The sequence below is a fragment of the Polypterus senegalus genome, chromosome 1 (genome assembly GCF_016835505.1).
Source record: "Polypterus senegalus isolate Bchr_013 chromosome 1, ASM1683550v1, whole genome shotgun sequence".
NCBI lineage: Eukaryota > Metazoa > Chordata > Cladistia > Polypteriformes > Polypteridae > Polypterus > Polypterus senegalus.
Window position 1 is genome coordinate 275,370,883 of NC_053154.1, and position 20,080 is coordinate 275,390,962.

At 38.6% G+C, this 20,080-nt stretch overlaps 1 protein-coding gene across 1 annotated transcript in view; it reads right to left on the minus strand.

Annotated features, from left to right (window-relative positions):
* Positions 1-18,434, minus strand: part of LOC120542366 (metal transporter CNNM1) — an 87,323-nt gene extending 68,889 nt beyond the window's left edge. Inside the window, exon 1 of the mRNA XM_039774772.1 lies at positions 16,979-18,434. Coding sequence (XP_039630706.1) covers positions 16,979-18,434 — 1,456 coding nt within the window. The remainder of the gene's footprint in view (positions 1-16,978) is intronic.
* Positions 18,435-20,080: the final 1,646 nt, after the last annotated feature.

The following is a 20,080-nucleotide window of genomic DNA, read 5'->3' on the forward strand; positions in this document are numbered from 1 at the left end:
TATTCGGCTGAAATGAATTTCCTCTGTAGGGTGTCTGGGCTTTTCCCTTAAAGATAGGTTGAGAAGCTCAGTCATCCTGGAGGAGCTCACAGTAGAGCCGCTGCTCTTCCACATCGAGAGGAGTCAGATGATGTGGCTTGAGCATCTGATCAGGATGCCTCCTGGACGCCTCCCTGGTGAAGTGTTCCAGGCACATCCAACCGGGAAGAGGCCCCGGGGAAGACACAGGACACACTGGAGGGACTATGTCTCCTGGCCAGCCTGGGAACGCCTCGGGATTCCCCCGGAAGAGCTACAAGAAGTGGCCGGGGAGAGGGAAGTCTGGGCATCTCTGCTCAAGCTGCTGCCCCCGCGACCCGATTTCGGATAAGCAGAAGAGGATAGATGGATGGATGGATTATTAAATATATATATATATATAGAGAGAGAGAGAGATTATTTTAAGTTATGCCACATTGGTGCCATTTTGTATTATTATTTTTTCATGATTGCCTATGTTTTTTGTGTGTCTGAAGTTTTCATAGGCATCATCACTTTGTCTGTTATGGTGTTATGATACTACAGTATATGGTTGCCGGGCATGTGATGTACATGCCATGTGACTTGTGACATTATGGCAGCCTTGTTATGAAAGGTGGCCACACATTAAACAGCATTACAATTTTAAAAATCAACTTTGAAATAAAATCAAAATCCTATGTCCTAAGACTTTTCCTTTTTCATTTATTGAGAAGTTAAGCAAAATGACACCTTTCTCATTTACAAAAACATGTTCAAAAGTTTCATAACTTGGATGAATGACATCTGTTATCAATTAAAAACTCCTCAGAAAACTAGTCTGCTTAACATGTTATAATGTCAAAGGCTAACATAAAAGCTGATTAGTCCAAAGTGAATGATAGTCCTCTTCTCTTTCTCAAACCATCATGTCATGTTTGCTTCTAACAACCTCTTAAAATCAAAGACATAAAGAATAGGAAACTTTAATTTAATATCTTACATCTTTATCTGCAGCTAGTTTTCAAAACATAATTAAAAGAAAATGCATTACACATGTCTAACAAAGTTTTTTTTGCATTTAAACTATATAGGGGTGGGCAAAACTACATTTACAAATGTTTATATGGAAAAAGACATGCAGGTTATGATTATTACAATAGCTTTATTAACTCAATAGTTTTATCAACTCAAAACATGTCATAATTGCATAGTGCACTTTTATAATTTTATACGTGCTCAACCTACCTTCTGTACTCACAACTATAAACCTACTTTTGCCCACCCCTACTGTATATATTCAAAGTTTATAGCTGCACCCCTGGTTAATACAAAAGGACAGGGGTTCCTGGTGGGCAACCACAAGTGCAGCTCTTCATTCCTATTACTTCTAGAAAACAAGATACAATAGCGGACTTCCAATGACATGCCTTACACATCCAGCATCCTAGGTGAATCCCTTGGCCATTTGACTTATTAACATCACTCATCTTCTCACATTCCTAGATATCTGCATGTTAAATTGACATTGTGAGTGTCAGTGTGCTTGAGTGGGCTACAATTACAAATGTCCCACCCAAGGCTCCTTGATTAATCTGCTTTGACTTTTGTAATTTTCATCTTCTCAAACGCTAGAGTTGTTGAGAGTGTTGGTTTGTTCTGTGGTGTGAGATTTACTAAAAAATACATTTTGCTCTTAAAACTTGGGTTTTGGTTGCCTCTAAGGAACCGTGTGGGAATTTTAAAGCTTTTTTCCCTTTAGAAGGGTTTTTTGCTTTTTTCATGTAATTATTTGGTTCTTTTCTTGTTATCTGTAAATTAGTTGATCTGTTTAAAGGAAAAGAAAAAGGCCGCGGCTGACTTCAAAGCAGTAAAAGGTGGAAACTAAGCAAGACACCGATACAAATAAGGTAGTAAAGTTTTATTTATTTGTTTATTTTAGATTAAACATCCTTAAAGTTAGCATCCTAATCCCAAATCAAATTTTAATAATGGTGAGTTGTCTATGAGGGCTACATCACCTCGAGCTCAGGGTCGCTGAACTGGAGGAGGAGTTGGCTGACTTGTAATAGAGAATTGGCTTGGCCCAGGTGTCCTTTAGAGAGATAGTGTGCACCCCTAAGATTCCAGACCAGACAGGTAGGAATAGGTCAATAAAGGGTGCACACTGTCCGGCATCAACCCCAGAATTAGAAGTGTCTATTATCATGTCCTGGCGGAGCTGGAACTCTGATAATTCTGAGGTGGTAGGCAGGGTGGCCATTTGACTTATTAACATCACTCATCTTCTCACATTCCTAGATATCTGCATGTTAAATTGACTTGTGTATCTAAATTGGCCCATTGTGAGTGTCAGTGTGTGCTTGAGTGGGCCCTACAATTAACAAATGTCCCACCCAAGGCTGTATTTTTTTAGTTTTTTTCCTTGATACTGCTGGGATAGGCTCCAGCCCACTGTAACCCTGTATTGGATTCAGCAGGTTTGAGAATAAGATTTGCATTAATGTTTCTTCTAGTATAAGCAAACAATCAATAAAGGACAAAATCATTAACCAAACCACAATGCTTATTTAAATCAAATCAAAATGAAACAGTTTGTAATGTTTTAGGACACCAGAATTCCTACAGCCTGCTTACACACACTGGAGATGAGAGCATTTTAATGCCACTCAATAGGTGTCCCATTCAAGAATTAAGCAGGTTCCACTGGTGAAATGACACCACGTTACCTACTGCTCCACTTTATAAAAACAGCAAGAATATTTAACTGTTGGGTTTGGACATGAGTTTTGTGCAGGAATCACTCACAAACCAATGAATTTATTTATAGAATTTCTAAGCAAGCCACTGTTAGTGATGTAGCTGAAAATATGACTTATTTAATTCAACATTTTACCTAATCTGTACCTAATGCTGTGTAATTCAGGCTAAGGTTGCGCAATAGGAAAATAAGCCTAGCATGCTGCAGAAATTAAACTGAAAGTGAAGTCATGCATTTGGGCATATTGGATGAAAAGGAATTGTCAAGCTCTGTGGAGTGGTATGGGTCATATTTGCCAAAACTTTCTTTGTGTTCTTGTATAATTTTTAGATGACCTGTAAAATTCAGGTAAGGACAAAGTGTACTGACCCAGACAATATGAAGTAAACAACAGCATTTTGGTCAGAAATTGTAACAAATCAGAAATACTCTGTCACTGTTCTTAAGTATGATTTGAGAATACTTCTACTTTATTTGAGTAAAAACTGTTCTGTCTACTTTTACTTCACTACATTTTCAAACACAAATGGTCAGTTTTACTCTGATATATTTTGCTGGACATATTTGTTTATGCAATATTAATTCAGAAAACATAAGGACTGCCAAATACGCACATACTCAGTAAATTATTTAACATGTGGGCTTCCCCTGCTGTAGAATAATTTGTGTATGCAAACAATCTGGGATGATTTTCAAGTGTCCGCCGCTGATGCTAACACTGAGTAATTTACAAGTACACCTCACCAGATCCTGCAGACCTGGGCGGCTCTGGATGTCAGTGATATCCAACCTCAGTGGCAGTTATTTCCACAGCTAATACTGACATGTTCAGATGCTGTCCTCACAGTAGCCTGTCAAGCAAAATGGAGCCAGATGTCTGGGGCAGGACTGCATGTTAGAGATGTGCAAGCCGAGTCTCAGTTACTTCCACAGCTGTACCCATCTCCACGTGGTGCCTTCCCCACTGAATTAAGAAATAATCATTAAGTGATTAAGATGTCTGCTCACACTCAAGGTCACTGCTTTAAGTTGCAGTTAATTGCTCATATTTTAGTGATTGTAACGCAAATCGCAAGAAAAAGGAAGGTACTTTGAATTACTTTAAGTCTGTAAGAACTTGTTTTGTCTATACGGTATATGAAATTGGTGTGGCACGGTGGCACAATGATATTGCAGTTGCCTCACAACACAGAGATTAGAGTTCAAGTCCAGGGTGCATCCTGATTATCTGAATTTGGATGTGTCTGGTTGCTATAGGAGTTACTGAGTGATTTGGAAATTGTAGAGGAAGAAATGCTGCCCAGATCAAATAGGATGAAATCAAACAAATCACCGGGACCAGGTAATATTTATCCTCGGGTTCTTAAGGAGGTTAATGAGTAGATACATAAACCCATGACGCATACTTTTATGAAGTCACTGAGAAATTCTGAAGGACTGGAAGATGGCAAATATTATCCCCTTTTATAAAAAGGGAGGTCGGGCAGATCCAAGCATCTATAGGCAAATAAGCTTGATGTGCATCACAGGTAAATTAATGGAGGGAATTATTAAGGAAAAGATTGAGTGGCACATGGCAAGAACAGGAGGTTTATTGAACAGTCCACATGGGTTCAGTTGAGTTTATATTTCACTAACATGCTGGAATTCTAGGAGGAAGCAACAAAAGGATACTATCAAAGTGATGCATACAATATTATTTTTCTTGACTTTCAGAAAGCATTTGAGAGGTTAGGGGCGGCATGGTGGCGCAGTGGTAGCGCTGCTGCCTCGCAGTTAGGAGACCCGGGCTTCCCGGGTCCTCCCTGCGTGGAGTTTGCATGTTCTCCCCGTGTCTGCGTGGGTTTCCTCCGGGTGCTCCGGTTTCCTCCCACAATCCAAAGACATGCAGGTTAGGTGGATTGGCGATTCTAAATTGGGCTTGGTGTGTGGGTGTGTTTGTGTGTGTCCTGCGGTGGGTTGGCACCCTGCCCAGGATTGGTTCCTGCCTTGTGCCCTGTGTTGGCTGGGATTGGCTCCGGCAGACCCCCGTGACCCTGTATTCGGATTCAGCGGGTTAGAAAATGGATGGATGGATTTGAGAGGTTGGGCATCAAACTAACAGAAGTAGGAAATCAGGGTGTAGTGTGCATATGGGTGCAAAATTGGCTCAAACACAAGGAACCCAGTGTTATGGTGCAAAGTAACTTATTACAATTGGTCGATGTTAAGAGTCGTGTCCAACAGGGGTCAGTGCTATGGCCGCTGCCAATGTTAATATATATAAATAATTTGGAGAGGTAAATAAATAACAAGCTGGTTAAGTTTGCAGATGATGCCAAGCTGGGTAGGCTGGCAGACAATCAAAAATCTGTTGAATTATTACAGAGGGACTTACAGATGAAATCCAATGAAATGTAAGCAGATATAAAGTATTGAATGTAGGAAGTAAAAATGTTAAGTTTGAATACATAGTTGGAGGTCTGACAGTTTCAAATACTTTTTATAGGAAGGATTTACAAGTTGCAGTGGACGTGTCACTGTCAACTTTAAGGCATTAAGAAGGCTAGTAGAACTTTAGGTTATACAGCACAAAGTGTAGAATACAAGTCAAAAAAGGTTATGTTCAGACTTTATAATGCACTGGTGAGGCGTCATTTGAAGTACTGCATGCTGGTTTGGTCTCCAGGCTACAAATAAAGACATAACAGTGTTATAAAAAGTCAGAGAGACTGACCAGACTGATTCCAGTGCTACAGTGATGAGTTATGAAGAAACAGTGAAACAGCTTAGCCTTTTCAGTTTAAGCAAAAGGAGATTAACTCTTAAGAGGTGACATGATTAAAGTGTTTACAATTATGAAGGGTATTAGTACAGTGGACCAAGACTGTTACTTTAAAATGAGTTCAACAAGTACAAAGGCACACAGCTGGAAACTTGTTAAGGGCAAATTTTGCAAAAAACATTAGGAAGGTTTTCTTCACACAGAGAACCGTAGACCCAATAAGTTATCATTAGGTGTGGTAGGACTTTATTGACCTTCAAAACTCAACTTGGTCTTATTTTGGAAGAATTAAGTGGATTGGATTGGCAAGCTTTGGTGGGCTGAATTGTCTATACTTGTCTAAATTGTTGAGATATTCTAATATAGTTTTTTTTTTCCCCACAGACAAAGACATGCAGATTGGTGCATTGGTAGAGATAAACTGACCCCTGATATGTGTGTGTTCCCCTTGTGATGTGCTGCTGTTCAGAGCTTGTCCATGCCTGGTGCCCAATACTTGCTGAGATAGGCTAAACCTGCACCCATGACCCTGTTCTGGATCAGCAAGTTTCCAAACTCAGGAGATAGACATAAAATATTTATTTACTTGTGCCTAAGTATGCTTAAGCCCTGCCGTGGGCTGGCTCCCTGCCCAGGGATTTGTTTCCTGCCTTGTGCCCTGTGTTGGCTAGGATTGGCTCCAGCAGACCCCCGTGACCTTGTGTTAGGATATAGCAGGTTGGAGAATGACTGACTGACTAATACACTTAATATGAGATACTGTGAAACATCTGCTAGAGTACAGTAATTTGTTCATGTGCATATTTTACTTGTAGAACTTTCAGAAAGATATCTCTGCTTTTGCTCAAGAATGGCTGTTGAGTAATTTATACAACACTGCTTGACAATAATTGAGTGTGCTTATTAATATCATAATATTTGTGCAGCTGATTAGGAGCAAATTGCTCTATTGTAAAATTGCCCCAGTGTTACTGTTAGGATCTGGATTTTCTGGTCAGCAACTGCTTCATTCTAACTTTAATTGCTTTTAAAATCCGCCTAGCATTCATACCAATTCCTGTCTGCTAGATTGTAAGGAGACATCTGCTGATATTCTGTGTTCTTGGATCATGATGCTGGGTACCCAAAGGAATACCAAAATAAACAGATGGTATATAGCATGAAAGCAGAAATCTTACGTAACATATTATTTCTCTGTACTGCTTCAGCTGTCAGAGATTCTAGGTTGTGCCAAGTGTTTTAGAAACAAGTAATATATATTTTTTAATTATTTTGTGGATTCCCACAGGAGTAGAAGGAAAGTTAAATGCATTTTTCAAAACTGGTTTACATTACTAATACTAATTAAGAAGTAACTGAATGGGATGAAGATACTGCATTGCATACATTCTAGTTAAAGCCACAGGGACCTCAGTTTAAGTCCAACCACTGCCTCAAAGAGTGACTTTGGAAAGTCAAATACCTTGTGTTTATATAATCCTATGATTATGTGCCTATGTAAAGTACCTTTGGTGTGACATTAAAATAACTATTAACTAAAAAAATAACATTCTTTGGGGACTGAAACTTCTTCCAAACGTATCTTAAAGCATTTCTAGAGAGGTTTCATTTCAAGTTAGAACATGGTGTTTCCAATACAGAGTCACAGAAGGCCCTAGCTCTGCAGCATCAAGCATAACGTAGATGCCAGCCATAGAAATGACATCAGGCCAGTGCACACCTCACCCACTCACACATCGGGTCAATTAAGAGTTACTAATCAACTGCACCTGCATGTTTTTGGGATTAGGAAGAAACTGGATTATCCTTAAACAATACAGGCACTGGATGTAAATGCAATCTCCAAACAGAGTGATATTTGAACCCAGGGCTCTGGAGCTGTGAGGCAGCAACATTATCCAATGTGCTGCCATGCAACCCATACTTTAAAACAAACATTATTACACATATTCTGATCAATACATTTATTTCTGTCTATACTGTGTATTAACCTGCTACACTTCAGTAAATAATATCACAATGGGGAGTTTAATTCAAATACCACTCACAACCCATTTCCAAATGCATGTGCCTCTCCTGATATTTACAGAGGTAAATGCCATATGAATAAAAGATAACGAACATAATAAATATTTTAACATTTCCATTTTAAAGCTGCTGGGGGTGAATAATATTCAGAATACCTGTGGAGTGAAATTAGGAGGAATTTCCCAGCATGACAGGAAAAAACAGCTTTAAAGCTCTGAGAACCCTAGCAGAGATGTTTCTAATTACAGCATCACATTGAGAAACAGGGTGCCTTAATAGATTAACTATCACTGCTAACGAAGAAGCATGGATACACAAATATAAAGATATTATTGAAACTAACCGTGGCACCAGAGAATTAATATATGTTGCATAATGAATGTATGCGTGACAATAATGAACCCATGAGCACTATACTTAATGGTGAAAGGCATGTGGACACAAAATGGGTGATAGATCTGAATGACCCAAAGGAAATAGCTCTGTTCTCAAATTTTGGCTCACGTGTTTTACTCTGAGTGACTCAGATACTAAACTGTCTTCTCCCCAAACCTTGTAAAATAGCTTCTGTTACCACAAATGAGACAAAGGGACACTAGCAAATGGATGTAAAACTGAATTATAGCTTCACAGGGTCAAAATAATTATAAATTTCAATATAAAATATAGCGTTGTCCTGGACAGGAAACAAGAGACATTGTCATGTTTGGTGAGATGTGAAAAGGAAAGAGAAAGTTTGGTGAAGTTCAAGGAATATGAGAAGCTCAATGGTTAGCAAACACACTATCAACTTTGAATACTAGTGCCAGGTGCTGTGGCTGTGAGCGTAGGGGCTGCTTTGCTAGAAATTGAAACCTTAACAACCTTTAAAAATAATATGGATGAGATATAAGAACAGCTTAGCTATTAGCTAAACAAATGGGCTTGGTGGACTGAATGGTTTCCTTTTGTTTGTCGTATTTCTTATATTTTTATGTAAATAGGCAGAGAGAGAGAGAAGTAGAGGCTGAAGTGGTATCTTTGGGTCCAAGAGAAGCCTGGACGGAGGCAGTGACATCGGGAGGCTTCAGATTCTTAAGCCCCAATCTATTGCACTCTGTCCCTGATTTTGTTCTTGATTATATTCAATGATCATTACCAGCATGCCCCTGATCTTTTTGTCCTTCATATACAATATAGCCCCCAATTAGTGTTACAGCATTATATGAACATGGACGAAAGCCCAAAGAGACACCCGCCACTCCAGTCTTTGATTTTATACACATGTAAGACTATGAACGACAAACATAAAGGAGGCTCAGACCCTGATTCCTCCAAACACTAGGCCGACGGTGTCAGTTTTAACTTAATGGGTCTTAGCCAATATGAAATACCTGAATAAAAAAGTAAACAAATGAAAATAATTAACACCTAAAAATGATAATAATATATACTGAAAATATCAGTAGCAGGATTTGAGCTGACACTCTCAGAGTTTGAGGTCCTAGGTCCAAAGCCTTAGGCACTGCCGGCTAATAATATTAGCCATTTGTAAAAAAAAAAAAAAAAAAAATAGAAATATTGTATATAGAAGTACTTAGTTGCATAGTGCTTTTGAAATACCCAGTTAACCAAAGGCACTATAATTAAAGCCTATTGTTTTACAAAATTCTCCAGGCAAATCCAAATATCACAGCTAGTTTTAAAATAAATGCAAAATTAACATATTGAAAATAAGGCCATAAAGAGTAATCTTCTCCACTATAATTTGTGTTGTAAAACATTACAAATATAATTGAAAGAAGAAATGAATAAAACTTGGGTATTTCTGGGTTAGCAAAGTTAATAGAGACCCCTTCACTTTCTGCACACTTTATTGTGTTGTTGAATTGATTTTAAATAGATATATTTACAATGTTTGCTTATCAAATTACACTCAGTAACCCGTACTGACAAAGTGAACACATGCTTTCAGATAGGCTTTCAAATTTATTAAAAATCAAAAGCTAAAATCTCTCATTTATTTAAGCATTCACACCCTTTGAGGTGACACGCCAAATTGTGCTGAGGTACATTGTGTTTGTTTTAATTATTCCTGAGATGTGCCGAACCTGATTGGAGTCCAACTGTTGCACATTGAACTGGTTGTACATTGTTTAGAAAGGAACACACCTGTATGTACAGTATAAGGTCCCACTATTCACACTGCATGTTACAACAAAAAACTAAGCCATGAAGTCCAAGGAGATCTCTGTACACCTCTGTGATCAAATTGTAGTGAAGCATAAATAATGGCAAGGGTATAAAACCATTTCTAAAGCTTTCAGTTTACAGATGCTTCCCTTTCAATCTAAAAGAGCTTGAGAAGATCTGCCAGGAAGAACAGGATTCCCAAATCCAGGTGAGCAAAGCTCATAGAGACTTACCCATGATGACTCAAAGCTGTAACTGCTGCAAAAGGGGCTTCTACAAAGTACTGAGTTAAGGGTCTGAATACTTAAATGAATGAGATGTACTCATTTAAAATAAAACCTACAAAACAATAAAGTGTGCAGACAGTGAAGGGGTCTCAATACTTTCTGAATCCACTATATGTTCAATTAAGGAAGGAGTTAATTAGAACAATACTTGGAACAAATATCTGGAGCACTAAGTAAAACTTCAAAATGGGGACTGAGAACCTCAGCTCTTTGTCCTCCCCTCTACTTCCCCATCCCCCTTTATAAATTTTACTACTTCACTTCACCAATTTTGAAACCAGTTGCTGCATTGTACTCTATTCCATGTCAAGCTTCCTGCAATCCATTTCATTGCGACAACATGACCTCTCTCATCCTATGTTCATTTCTGCTCCTTCCAAAATCCAGACTTGCAAATTATACAATTCAAGTTTGTATATTACCCGAAACCACTTTTCTATGGACTTGACTAATGATCCTAATTGTTATCTCTGTTCAATGAAGACCCCAGGCACCTTTCTACATATATTCTAGTAATGCTCATTAGTAGCTACCTTCTGGCTCTCTAATGCTGTGTATTTCCACCATTTTATCTCTTAAAATTCTTTTTTCCCCTGAAATTCCTCTGGACCTCTCTTCTCTCCAACAGGGGCTTCTCAGGCTGTGACCAATTGCTGCTAAGAAAGGTCTGTTAATTCTAATTCCTTTCCTGTCTGGAAATCTGCTTTCTTTAACATCCTCCTTCTTGAACTCTTGGTGGTGAGGATCAATGAGTGATGTGGTTCTTACATTCATAACTGGAGCTATTATGTTGAGCTTGTAAGGGGATAGATGACATATACAGTAATCTTATTTGTAAAGATCTGTGTACTGACACAAGCTGTTAATAGTTCTTGATAAAAAGAATTGTCTAATGTTCCTCTTGATTTCCATTGGCTTCAATTTGCAGTGTTCTAGGGTACGCTAAATTTAAATCATATTAGCCATAAAAGCTCATGACTTACTTGCCATACTGGTTCAATTTTCTTTTGTAGTAAAATGTACTTGTCAGAAGAGAGAGCTCCCTGAAGACTGGTTTGTTGATAAAATTCATGTAAGAAATGATTTAAAATGTACTTCATTGACTGAAATATTTAGTTGTAGAACTACATGGGATCAATGAGTGTGATAAATCTTTAAATGCATTCATAAAAACTAACAGCATTTTTAGATAGATAGATAGATAGATAGATAGATAGATAGATAGATAGATAGATAGATACTTTATTAATCCCAAGGGGAAATTTTAAATTAAATATTAAATATTAAAATTTGTAATATTTTAAGAGATATTATCAAAAACTCACTTTTAAAAACTAATGTTGTTGACTTTAGTACTAAAGAATCCGTCTACTTTCTACATCCATTTTAACTGATGCACAAGAAAGGGGAGCCTGCAAAACCATGAGTGAGGCAGTAATCAACAGCTTATGAAGAGAAATGTCAGTTTCATTCTCAGCTATGAGAGTCAGACTTTGTTTATTAAGCCATAGCATGTTAGCATGAGCCATAAAAAAACTTGTATTGCACTGATTACAAAAGTAAAATATATAATAGTGTTTTGAGTATGGCTGTCTTTGTCCAAGTTGTGCATTGTTAGGTGACACAATGGCACAGAGATTAGCAGTACATTCTAAGAGATCCAGGGACCTCGATTTAAATCTTTACTCACTTTCTGGATGATGATGTTTCTCAATATACCCACAATGGTTTTCTCTAGTTAATCCAGTTTCTACCCACATCACAAAAACAAGTATGTTTCATGGTCACATTAAACGAGTCCACTGTGGTGAGATAACTCCATTGAGCCCTGACTCCTTGCAGCTTTGCAACAGAGGAAGATACCTCTAGAAATGAATGAAAACTTTCTTGTGGAATGCTTCCATATGTGCATATGTCTTATTTTGCACCCTTCTTTAAATAATGACTTATATAATACCAGAGCGGTATAAACACAGCTATTTATGGACTGTGTATATACTGTACATAGGATATTCTTATGGCTTGATGATTGATATACTGTAGACTCAAGTTTTCAAGATAGTGATAAATAAAGTTTTAACCCCCAGTGTACTTCAATCACATTTTCATGGAAACGGTATAATAAAATTGTGCATTTTTTTTAACAGCCACTGCTTAATTTTGAAAAACAAAATACATTCAGGAAAACAGAAGCAGGTTATGTGTTTAGCTGCTGGCCACTTTATTTTGTCTGCCTTTCTGTTAACGAACTTTTGTCTAAGAATAAGAAATGATTGAGAACTTAAACTGCTTACTGTACCAAGCAAGTGAAATAAAGTTAAGGAAAAATTAAGTATAATTTAGCAAAATTTAGTAGTTGAATAGACCCCTTTTTCCTAAATGCTAGTGCACCAATAAGCGTGTTCTAAATTACAAAGAAACAAAAGCATAGTTGTTATTATTTTTGACAGTTTATATATATTGTTAGAGTTAAGGCTGGCGAACTAATTAAACGAGAGATGACGTTAATGACACAGAAACTGGTAGGAGTGAAAGACTGACTGCCACTAAAAATGGGATTGGATAGACTGTACCTGGTGAAAGTGAACATGTTGAAATGGGAGAGAATAAAGAAGGAAACATGTACCATATGTATAGATTTTTTTATTTTGTTTGCTCTTATTATTTGGAGCTCCTTAAATAAATCCATTGAAAGCACTATAATCATTCTGTGAATGCCTGCTTTTTACTCTCCATCACAATATGCAATCCTTATATATAATTTGATACTATCCGTATGTATGGTGTTCGTGTCAATACCCCGTACGTATGGTGTGTTATGGTGTTCAAATACCCCATATGTGTTCGTACCCCGTAGTGTTCACGTCAATACCCCGTATGTATGGTGTTGGCGTCAATACTCCGTATGTATGGTGTTGGCGTCAATACCCGTGGTGGTATGGTATGGTGCGTCAATACCCGCATGGTGTATGGTATTACCGCGTCAATACCCGTACCCGTGCACGTATGGTGTTCGCGTTAATACCCGTGCGTATGGTGTTTGCGTATTACCCGCACGTGGTGTTCAATACCCCGTATGTGGTGTTCGTGTCAATACCCCGTATGTATGGTATTCGCGTCAATACCCCGTATGTATGGTGTTCGCGTCAATACCTCGACTCAATACAAGTTAGAACCAATCAATGGGACTCTGCCTCTGTAGTTAGAACATAACGTGGCAAATGTGGACGCAGTATTGCATGATTGGCTAAGAATGTTCGAATGCTTCAGTGACGCCACTGGACGGCCGAGTATAGTAAGTCGGTGTTGGTTCGAGCAGATAACACTAAGTTTGGTTGGTTTTTGGAACGTTGGTTTGGTGGGGCGTACTTTCCAGAACTAACATCGTCGACTGACTTAAACCCTTTGACAGCTCCGAACCATAAATAATTTAGAACATATCGCCATTTGCTTGGTACATCGAAATCTATCTTTGGGCAGTTTGGTTTTGGCATCCGTCCTTCTGACATCTATTGGCAAACTGAGTAATGACGGATGTTTAAATTTTAGCCGATCTCAGATCTAAAATGACTACACCAACATAATTATTACTCCGACTCTGATTAGAGTCATAAAATACAGTCTGTTTTGAAAATTTGTTTGCCGGAAAAAATCAAATGAGGTGCGCCGAAGAGCTGAGTTCACATCTCGCAGACCCGTTTAAACAGGAAGCTCTTCATTACATCGGCCGAAAAGTTCTATTTTAAGCACAAATCAGTGCCAGGATAACAAAATCATTTCAAGGACTTAAAAAAGCAAATAATTCTTTGCAGAGAAAGTATGGATTTCACAAACGTAGAATTTGTAGCCTGATTCGATCGGGCTCCCAGTCACTACTTTATACATATATACATAATTAATACGCTAAACCAAAAAATAAATATTTTTGTATCATGCAGTGAAAATGTGTTTGTCCCTTCTCTATATAAAAAGATAAAAAGAATTGTCTAATGTTCCTCTTGATTTCCATTGGTTTTAATTTGCAGTGTTCTATATATTTTTCATAGTCGATGTTATCTAATATGCCACAAACACCTGATATAATGCCAATAAGAACTCAAAGTGAATAATTAACACTTGAGTCTCTTGATTACCTACTTGATTAATTACTTATTTATTAAAGAAAATTTCAGTCAGTGTGAAAAATTAATTGCCCATTGGACTCTGTAATATGCTATGCCACCCTTAGATGCAATAACTGCAGCCAGACATTTCCTGTGGTGATTGACCTGTCTCTTGCAGAGATCTGAGGAAGTTATGGCCCACTCCTCCTCGAAAAACTGCTGCCCTCAGAGTGCCTCAGCAGCTGCAGTCTTACATACAAGCCATTTTCTCATTTGAGGTCAATCCCTGCTGCTAACTGAACTTCTCAGTTAATTATATGGCTTGTCTCAACTGTCATTTTACATTCTAAGAAATCACAAATAGTGTGACATTTATTTCCCTGTGAAAGTCAGAAAAAGGTGGATTGTATTCACATATTTCAGTGCACAGGTGTCAAAATCAGATCCTGGAGGACTGCAGTGGCTATAGGTTTTCATTGCAGCCACTTTCTTGATTAGTAACAAATTACTTTTGCTAATGAAAGATACTATTTTTGTATTCATTTTAATTAACTTGCTTTTTAAGATTCAGAACTCCTGTTTCTGGTTTTTCAACCAGCAGCCAAACACTAACAAAATATAAATTGAGCCATCAGGTATCTAGCAAATGTCAGCCCTTTTGCACCCATGCATCTGTCATACAGTCAGTCAGCCCTTTTCCAACCCACTATATCCTAACTACAGGGTCACGGGGGTCTGCTGCAGCCAATCCCAGCCAGCACAGGGCACACACACCAAGCACAATTTAGGATCGCCAATGCACCTAACCTGCATGTCTTTGGACTGTGGGAGGAAAAGCACCGGGAGGAAAAGCAGACACAGGGAGAACATGCAAACTCCACGCAGGGAGGACCAGGGAAGCAAACCCAGGTCTCCTTACTGCAAGGCAGCAGCGCTACTACTGCGCAACCGTGCTGCCCATCTGTCAAACAACATTTGTTTAAAAAAAAAATCTTTCAAAAGAAAAAAAGTGAAGGTCTGGGAAATATTGATAATGCCTGGTCCACAAAACATTTGGATGTTGCAGAAAAAATAAAATGAACAGTTTTGGAAAGGCCTGCTGTGGCAGAATTAAAAGCAGAACAACAGCACCATGAAACAGAATTAAATAATATGTTTTCTTAACTGTAAGAATTGGGCCTCTAACTAAGAAATTGTTTGGAATAAAAATGGTCATCCCAACCCGAGAAATGTGTGCATGACCCTTCAGTCGGTCTGGTAATCAGTTGGCTCAATTAGAAACTCATTTTTGTATGGCTTTAAGTTAAGGAGAAAATAATTAAGAGTTCTGCACCTTAATAAACATCCATCCATACTACAGGGTCACAAGGATCTGCTGGAGCCAATCCCAGCCAACACAGGGCACAAGGCAGGAACAAACCCCAGTCAGGGTACACATACACCAAGCACACACTAGAGACAATTTAGGAATGCCAATGCGCCTAACCTACATGTCTTTGGACTGTTGGAGGAAACCGGAGCACCCGGAGGAAACCCACGCAGACACGGGGAGAACACGCAAACTCCACGCAGGGAGGACCCAGTAAGCGAACCCAGGTCTCCTAACTGCGAGGCAGCAGCGCTACCCACTGCGCCACCCTACCTTAATGTACAAATGAATTAAACTTAAAGCAACATGAGTATTTTTAATTTGTAGAAGCAAGGGGTTGCTTTAGAAAGTGGATGAAATGAATACCTTCCACCACTGTGGACTTCCAATGATCTTAGTCTGACACCCCTATTTTACTGCATAAAGATGACTCTTTCTCTAAATTTTTGCTTAATTGCAGTTAATTCTCTGATTACAATTCTGTCTTCCTAAATTTTAGTTATTCCCTATAAATGGCTACTTAACAATGAAATAGAAATTAAAAAGATGGTCCATAACTAACCAGCTAACTTTTTACAAAATGCTGCTGTAATACTTTCCTAGTGAACATTTTTTTTTTTGTAAATTACACATGAAAGAAAAAAAAAGACTTCTTGGAAAATTAAAATACACACATATTTTAAAGTCGTCAAAATGAAAGCGGGTTCTATTAACTGCATGAATTGGCTGCTGCAATGAAAACCTCCGACCATTGTCAAACTCTACAGGTTTCCCCAATCCCCTTTTTATGAGATCATAAAAATATAAATAAATACAAACTTAAACTAATAACTAAAACCACCTTTAGTTCTATATGTAACTTTTAGATAAGTTACACGCCACCACTGTTGATTCTAAAGTTTGAAATGTAATTTGTCACTGTGTTCAATACAGTTATGTGAATTAACGGAAAGAGTAATGCATGGCCAAAAGAAGAAGGTGCAAGATCCATTGGTACTACATTATTAAGGCTCAGTTTTGCTTCCCTTTCTTTCTAACGTGGAGAATCCAAACGACAACATTGGTCAAGTAACGTCAAGTTTTCCGTAACACCAAGTGTTCCTTAACATGAGACAGTGTCGCTTAATACCCAATAAGATTCCAAAATCAATATTATATATTCTTCGTCTGCAGCAACTGAGTTAAAAATTGGTGAAAGTATTGAAATATTTTATTAACTGTCTGCCTGATGTATTGCTGTGGTATCTACGCCCTTTCTTATTCAATTCGTAATTTGTTTCTCTGTGGTCTAGGAATTATCATTTATTACTCACTTGGGCATTTCTCTTAATCTCGTTTGAAAACAAATATGTGAGAAGCATCGTGTTTTTTTATAAGACTCTTTTGTATCAGTTGCATCTTCCCAGTTTAAAGCTTTCGCGGTGGTATATGAAAAACCTATGAACTGCAATTGCTGACAAAAGAGCATCTGTATATAATCCGATAAAGATCGTGTACCTTTTTTAAACTCCTCCAGCATCGCGTCCAGTTTGGTGTCGTTGAACACGCAATGCAGCGGGTGGTTGTAAAACTGTGTTATGGTTTTCAATGGGGTGCAGTCATCGGGGTCCACAAAAGCAAGGTCTTTGACAAATAAAATGTCAACGATATTAGATCGCTCATTCTCATACACCGGGATCCTAGTGTAGCCACTCTGCATGATTTCGGACATTGTATTGAAATCTAACAAGACGTCAGAGCGAAGCATGAAGCAGTCATTTAGAGGGGTTAAAACATCTTCCACTGTCTTAGTCCGTAACTCCAGGGCGCCTTGGATGATATTAAGCTCTTCTTTAACAAGGTCGTGGTAGGGATCCGTGACCCGTAGCATTTCCAAAAGCTTTTCTCGAGTGTAAAAGTTACTGATTTCCTGGTTGAGAATCACGTCTAGAATCTTGCTAATGGGATATGAAATGGGAAAAGAGATGAGCATTAGTAGCTTCGTTACCCAAATTGTTTTAGATGCGATTGCGAGCCCGTGTCTTGAAGCAACTGAGTGCGGGAGGATTTCACCAATAAAGAAAATACTGAACGTGCAGACAAGGATCGAGAGCCATGTTACACCAAAAGCCTGACACAGCCAGACTGCCAGAGATACGTTCACAAGCGTGTTCCACAGAAGCAAGGTGCATAGTAGGTAGTTCCCGTGTTTTCGGACTGACTCAATGCGCCAGGCGTATTTTTGCTCCTTTTCCGTGCCGCTGTTCTGTATTACCCTGAGTTCTACCGGATCCAAAGCCATCAAACTCAGATTTAAACCACTGAAAAGAGAAGAAAACCCAAGGAATACCAAAGAGACCGCAACCTGAAGCCAGAGGTCAGCTTCGGGCGGTCTCTCTACTACTGCCAGCCAGAAGTCTCTAGTTCCAAAGTGTTCCCATTTAGCCCCATCGAAGGCACACATGGAATAATATTTGATTTTCTCACCTCTACGAAGGTCTTTGGCCAACAGGTCAACCAATATAGAGTTCTGGCTGTATGGCGGTTTAAATGTACCCAGCTGTTCGATATCAGAAGTCCTAGAGTTTTTATCCATGCAGAGATTTCTTTTCCCGTGGACCTTTCCTGAAATAAGCGGCGTCGGTTCTTCAATAAAAGCAATCCACGGTGCAGTAACCCCATCTCCAGTTCCCTGTCTGATACCGAGAGTTCTGTTGAGTCGCTGGGATGCTGCATAGTAAACACGAAGCCTAAATCGCGTCCCTTCTGTAGCTTTCAGCACCCCGTCTTCTACGGACAGCTCTCCTCCCGTATCTTCCGGACGAAAACCCAGCAGACCCAGAACCGATGTTGGTAAGAAAACGGCGAAAACAAAAAGAACAGATAAGACGCCGGTTCGACAGACATAGAGTGGAGCACTTGCATCCGCAGCATCCGCAGCCATGATGCTGAGAATGTGGTTGTTAGGAGACATTGGAGAGAGTCTAGTCACGTGGTAACAGCTCTTTCCTTCAATTCCCCCATTCATTCGGCCGCTTCTTACCTTGGCTGCGGACACTTAAGCAAATGCTGATCTAAATCAAAACATTCTTATATATAAGAATCTAAGCACACCGAATGCCTGGCTGTATTACGGAATAAAAGGTATACCGCATAAACGTGTGCATCTATTTACGTATGTATGTGTTTATAATTGTTCATTGGTTTGTGTGGGTGGGTTGTGTGTGTGTGTGGCGCAGCAGTTAGTACCGCCGCTGTCTTAACTGCGCCTACTAATTTAGCTTATGATGAAATTAGTGTAAAAAATTAGATGTATATATATATATATATATATATATATATATATATATATATATATATAAACAATTTTTTGGAGAAGGAAACCCACGGGGAGAACATGCGAATTCCATGAAAAGAGAACCCGGGTCTCCTAACTGCGAGGCAGCAGCGCTACCCACTGCGCCACCGTGCTAAAATAGACTCACTCTCGCTCTATTTAACTATCCATCCATTATTTAACCTTAACATTATTTTACATTAAATATTTGCAATGTGTGCTTATTTTCCTTGCATTAAACTTGATAAATAATAAACAATATCGATACACGTCCACTACTGAGAATGAGATTTAGTTAGCAATATGCCCAATATAATTTCATTTTTCAAGTTTTTTGATTCTTTTTGTGGTTTTCAGATATTTTTGATGTTTTTGTGTAACTCAGGATGCTATTTCTTTGATGTTACAAGTCATCAAGTTCACAGGACATGTTTCAATTAATATTTGAGGCCATGTACACTTTTAAAAATAAAGTGGCCAGAGTGGCTCTTCCAGAGCAATGCCATAGGGCAGGGGTCCTCAATCACGGTCCTGGAGAGCCGCAGTGGCTGCAGGTTTTTGCTCCAACCCAGTTGCTTAATAAAAAGCACTTATTGCTAAAGTAACACTTCTGCTTCACTTTAGTGATTTTGAGCCCTTATTGCTTAATTTTGTCTTAAACAGCTATTTTAATTGCTCCTTATTATCAATAACATGCAAATGACAAGAGAGAGCAGCATTTCTCCATTTAGCTTATTTACATTTACACCTGTGTGTATTTATCTGCACTATTGAGTTTAATTAAATACTTGGAAGAAAAATGAAGAGAAAAAAGTGAAGGACTGAGAATTACTTGTCCATTTTAGCCTTCAAATCATTTGCATGATAGAAAGGGAAAGAAAATCTAGGATATGAGAATGACCTGACATAGCAGAGTTAATTTAATTTCATAGCTTGTTAGTGCTTTATTGGCAAGAATTGCTTTCTAATTAAGCAACCAGGTCAGAACAAAATCCTGCAGCCACTGCGGCTCTCCAGGACTGGGATTGAGGACCCCTACCATAGGGGAATCATTTTTAGTTCCCAAAAGAACCATCTATAGATCCGCAACAAAGTCCCCACAGTAAATAACCATGAATAAATGGTAATGGAGTTGTGAAGTACCAATAAGTTATGATTTTAAAAGGACTCCTGCTGCATACCAAGACACAGGCTAAGTCCTGGTTTTCTTAATTGATTAGTGTCCTGTTATGTTGCCTACCATACATTCAAGAATTTTTATTTCATTCCAAATATTGGGAAGT